At 41.5% G+C, this 5,028-nt stretch overlaps 1 protein-coding gene and 1 long non-coding RNA gene across 4 annotated transcripts in view; one reads left to right on the forward strand and one right to left on the reverse strand.

Moving 5' to 3' along the window:
* Positions 1 to 5,028, forward strand: part of LOC109956705 (uncharacterized) — an 86,503-nt gene that overhangs the window by 36,982 nt on the left and 44,493 nt on the right. For 2 of the 3 annotated variants that reach the window (XR_002274458.1, XR_002274461.1), the window contains one exon: positions 4,257 to 4,786. The exons of the other annotated variant lie outside the window; for it this stretch is intronic. This is a non-coding gene — a long non-coding RNA (uncharacterized LOC109956705). Of the gene's footprint in view, positions 1 to 4,256; positions 4,787 to 5,028 lie in introns of those variants that run through there. 3 annotated transcript variants of the gene reach the window in all.
* Positions 1 to 5,028, reverse strand: part of LOC109956527 (plexin-A2-like) — a 74,483-nt gene that overhangs the window by 8,574 nt on the left and 60,881 nt on the right. The window contains exons 24-27 of the mRNA XM_020593749.1: positions 2,609 to 2,675; positions 2,080 to 2,226; positions 755 to 920; positions 473 to 493 (exon numbers count right to left, since the gene is read on the reverse strand). Coding sequence (XP_020449405.1) covers positions 473 to 493; positions 755 to 920; positions 2,080 to 2,226; positions 2,609 to 2,675 — 401 coding nt within the window. The remainder of the gene's footprint in view (positions 1 to 472; positions 494 to 754; positions 921 to 2,079; positions 2,227 to 2,608; positions 2,676 to 5,028) is intronic.

Here is a 5,028-nt window from a genome sequence, read left to right on the forward strand (position 1 = left end):
GTAGGGAAACAATAATGGTGAATGCGTGACATATGGCATTTTGGGAAGTGTTTGACACATGGGTCCAGAGTGAGGTCATTCTATGCTTGTGTACTGTTTTTGATTGAAACTCTGTAAAATGTCAAGCGTGGCAGCCAATTTGTCACTAAGACGGCTTCCTGTATATTTGTACTTGACAATTAAAATGACTGTGATTCCGTAAACAAAACACAAATGACACAGTGCCTTCACAAGGATTTAAGCTGCTCAAAACAACAAGGAGAATCTGATCCTCTCCAAATCCCTAACATGTAAAAGCCCCTTTAGGTATGAAACTGCAAACCTGAAGCACAATCAGCAACCACCTAAAAGGTGCTTTATGTACTCCTTTTGAAGGTGCATGTCAGCCAGATTTGTGCCGAGTCATTCGGTTTTGAAAGACATGTTGTGGGCGTAAGACTAAGTGTAGGTGTGCTGTCACTAAGGTTTAACATCAGTGCTGGAGAGTGTTGCTCTGATTTGGGCTGTAAACAAGTGTAGGGCGGAGGTTCTCTTCCAGAAACTGATGTTGAGCCCTTAGTTGTTGTCATATGTCTTCAGTGTAATGTGTGGTAAACTCCCCTGACATGCCCTCCCTCATCTTTAATGTCATTCTTCAGTTGTGGAATGGATATCTATGTTTTATCTATGTTACAGATAACAGATATCTATGTTACATCTCAGACTATATAATAAAAATAGAATTAAGCAGTTAGTTTTACACAGTATAGCGAACTCTCACCAAGATCCATGTCTGCAGCTCGTGGGCGCTGAGAGTAGGGCATGTTCTTGTACACTGCATCCAGAATCTTCTCCTTTACCTGGGTAATGGTGTCACAATTCAGCACCTTGACAGGGATTTCTGGGCTGTTCTCATTGTCTGGGTTCACACAGCTCAGCGTCTGGGGATCCAGGATAGTGAGACAGAGGAGGGGGGAGAAAGATTCAGAGAGAAAGGTGTTGCTTGCTAGGAAAGTTTTTTTTTCCATTAACTCCTCTTCACCAAACTGTCCTGGTGGAAAGGATCTTGGCCGGAAATGTAATTTCACGCCTCCAGGATGTGGCTGTGCAGCTCTAGCAGGGGCATTAAACAAGTAATAAGACACAGCCTCTCAGACTCTCTGACATGCCGATCAGAGAGGTGTCATCCTGTCGCTGCCTGGGTTTTCTCTGGAGCTAAAGCCTGAGGGGAAAGTTATTCTGACATGCTGGTGGAGGGACCCAGCCAGGTTCATTTTAATAGAAAGGTAAAAGAAAGAGGAGTGTTGGGTTATTATGGTGCCCCTACCCTATGCCTCTTTACTGATTAACATACACCAGTCACAATTTTGAGTCTTGAAAAGTACATCTGTGTTAAAAGTTGCATGTATCACAGGTTATTTGTTGTAAGTGGTTCAGTTTGGTGTCTTGGAGTATGTTTTTCATTTAAAACATAAGTTTTCATTCTGTTTCATTATTTCACCTTTAGTTTGGGTAGACAAATTTCATGAGGTCTACAAAATTTCAAGCACAGACGTTTGCTATTTCAAAAAAAAAAAAGCAGACACAGCTGTTGAGCCTTGCAAATGAATGTAGTACATTGTAAAAGGAAACCGATGAGGAATCACATCCTTGTCCCTGAAATACAGACTCAAGGATGGCAGTCAGAGATAACTACATGAACCTCAATGAACATACTATGCCTTTCCAGTCATGGTTAGAGATGAGATATAGCAGTGTAATGCAGACAAACATAGTGATGCTTACACATAAGAAAATGAAACATTAAAGCTGAATTATTTTTTCAATTTGTTTGGAAGAAACTATCTAGAATCTCTTTGTTCTTGACAAAATAGACATCTGGATATGGGAGACTGTCATCTGCCGGCATGTTGTTGAAACTATACAAACATAAAATTACTGCTTCATAAAATTGCTACCACAGCCTTGACAACTGCCAGATTTATGTGGATCTGTCAAGGCTCTTTGCTAAGAGATGTACAAAAATGAATAGAGATAAAATTTTGGACCCTTTTCCTTTTAATTTTTCCTTTTTTTTTTATAAATGTCTTTCTGACTCACCAGCATCTTGTATTCAGTCTGCTGTCGGATGAGCTTGTCCTCACTAAGAGAATAGCGTGCCTCTCCAGTGATGGAGTCTATGGGTCCCTTCTCCATTTGCTGTTTGATGGCACAGAACAGCATGAATAGAGGCTCGCCGGCACACTCCTTTGTTTTGGATGGGAACCCAGGGATTAGAGTAAATAGGTGGGAGAGAGGAAAATAAGGCATGGCAAAGGAGTGGAGGGAAGAAAAGATCTGTATTCAGACTCAGAAACTAGAACATAACATATCAAACATACTAGAAAACGAGACTTTCTCTCATTTTGAGGTGGAAAGCTGGAGATACAGTATGCATGACCATCATTCCTCTTCAACGTCCATGAAAGTCAGTTTTAGACAGGTCAAAACATATGAACAATATCCATGAACGTCAGTTTTAGACAGGTCAAAACATATGCAGCAGTCGATTTAAAGGTGTGCTAATAGATGTAGTAGTATATAATATTGACACCTGTAGCAATAAGATGTGAGAAGGATTTCATTTTACCTTGAGAAATTTGTAGAGCAAGAAGGCAAACCAATTTGTTAGCATCTTCTCTGCCACCGACTCTGTTCTGCAAGACGAGAAGAAGGCACACTCATCTGTTAGCAAGAGACGTCCCACAGAGAGCTGGAGTGCTCTGATGATTCTTTTATAATTAAAGATGTAGAAGAGCTTGACATTGTTGGAACCACAAAACATGACATAGAGTCTTTACTGAGAATTACATCTTTACTCGGCCGCTCAGTCTCAATGGACACATACTCCTTCAGACTGTAGTTAAGTGTTGCTGTACAGCATATTTGGGTCATGACATAAAAGTGCAGATGTAACTTACATATGTACTTCAAGTCCTTTCACTCTATTTCTTACTCACTGTGTCTGCACTGAACTATTTTTCCATGAGGCCAGATGGAGAGATTTTATGATTTAATTCCTTTAAATCATGTAACAGTACTGTTGAAATGGCCCTTAAGCCTTTTTTAATCTGAATTTAATCCAAGACCTGCAGTACTATAGCCGGTCCCTCTCTCCCTAACCTTCTGTCTCTCTGTCACTCTTTTTCAGCCTTTACCTGCATTCAACCTTAACTCTCACTACACTGTTGAAGGCATCCCATTAAATTTTAGTGTTTCCGCAAGAGCAGCACATTTGGGCTAACAAGTTCCTATTGTACCAAGTCCCATGTGAACTCATATTTAATGAGTGTGTTTCAGATTGAGAGAGTCCTCTTTTTCAAAAAAAAAAAAAAAAAACCTCATGAAACATTCAATAGGCCAGTCTCAGCACTGGGAAAACAATCAGAAGATAACCAGAGGTGGAGGTAAGAGGGAGAGAAGCGAGGAAAGGGAGAAAAGGAGAGATGACGGAGAAAGAAACGTGCGCTACAGTTGAATGTTTTATGAGTGGCACACAGAAGATAAGTCAAACTGACAACAACTTGGCCGCCACTGCACTCACTCTTCCCCATTAGGTTCTCTTTCTCTGCCAGCCCCTGCAACTCTCCATCATTTTACCTTTACTGCTCCTGTCCTTCACCTGTCTGCTCAGGAACTCTGTTTCTCACACTTGTAATGGCTGTTTCACACCGCTGCACAAAACAAAGCTGAACAGAGGTGGGCTTTCCTTCACTGGCCTCTGCTAGTTATTCATCCACCAAAAGTGTGGTAACTGGGCTGGAAAGAACAGTGCACAAAGGAATTATCTATGCCAGTAAGCAGTACTAATCAGAACTGGTCATGTTTGTGACAGAAAAACCCTTAAAGTTTAAATCCTGTGACTACGTTATAAAGCAAGAGCAGTTCTAGGTCCTGAAATTCCCAAGGCAACCTCTGAACAAAAAATGTATTTCTCCTTCTTTTGAAATGTATCTGAGATGTAACTATTACCTAAACCAAACTTCTCCAGTGAAGCCACACGGTCCCAGGGCCACTCCCTGCAACAAATCTGTACAATTTTATTATAAATTTTACTTAATTGTCTTTTTTTGGCAATATTTTACCTTTTCATTTTTACAGTTCTATATAATGGTTATTTAAAAATTCCCTGCAGAAACATTTAAGTCATATAGAGATACTCTCCTATAGTCTAACATTGATTTTCCTTGAAGAAAAGCTCAATAAACCTTTGAACCTCTATTCTTTGCCCATCATAGTGAATTCCAGGATTCATGAATGAGCCCACTGCCCACCACTGCATCCACAAGATAGACCGGTGAAATCAATGTGTACGATGGCAGGAGGGAAAACTGAAGAGATGTTCCAGTATATGTTTGACCTTGTTCAAACCCAGACTGATCTCAGTCTGTTGTTCACCTGTTCAAATGTGTCTTGTTCTTGTATAGCATTAGCTGTTAGCTCATATCTGGTAACTAACACAGCCACAGTGGTTTTGCGTTATTACATATACTGTATAAAAGAAGTCTAAGTCAAATGCACAAATGTATTTACAGTCTGGCAAAGAGTTGGATAGTATGTCGGTATCTCTTTATGTTCTCAGTTTATCCAAAAAATAATCTAATAACTGAACCAGGAGACCGGATCATTAGCAGCAGGCTAACCATTAGCACTTAGTTAGGCTACTGCAGGGGAGCCAAATGTAATACTCCAACAATGATACATGCCTGAATAGTCCATCCATCCATGCATCTTCCTCCGCTTATCCGGAACCGGGTCACGGGGGCAGCAGTCTAAGCAAAGATGCCCAGACTTCCCTCTCCCTAAACACTTTCTCCAGCTCCTCCAGGGAAATGCTGAGGCATTCCCAGGCCAGCCAAGAGACATAGTCCCTCCAGCGTGTCCTGGGTCTTCCCCGGGGCCTCCTCCCAGTGGGACATGCCCGGAACACCTCCACAGGAAGGCGCCCAGGAGGCATCCGAAACAGATGCCCGAGCCACCTCAGCTGGCTCCTCTCGATGTGGAGGAGCA

The sequence above is a fragment of the Monopterus albus genome, unplaced genomic scaffold (genome assembly GCF_001952655.1).
Source record: "Monopterus albus unplaced genomic scaffold, M_albus_1.0 scaffold1.1, whole genome shotgun sequence".
In the NCBI taxonomy this organism is placed as follows: Eukaryota; Metazoa; Chordata; class Actinopteri; order Synbranchiformes; family Synbranchidae; genus Monopterus; species Monopterus albus.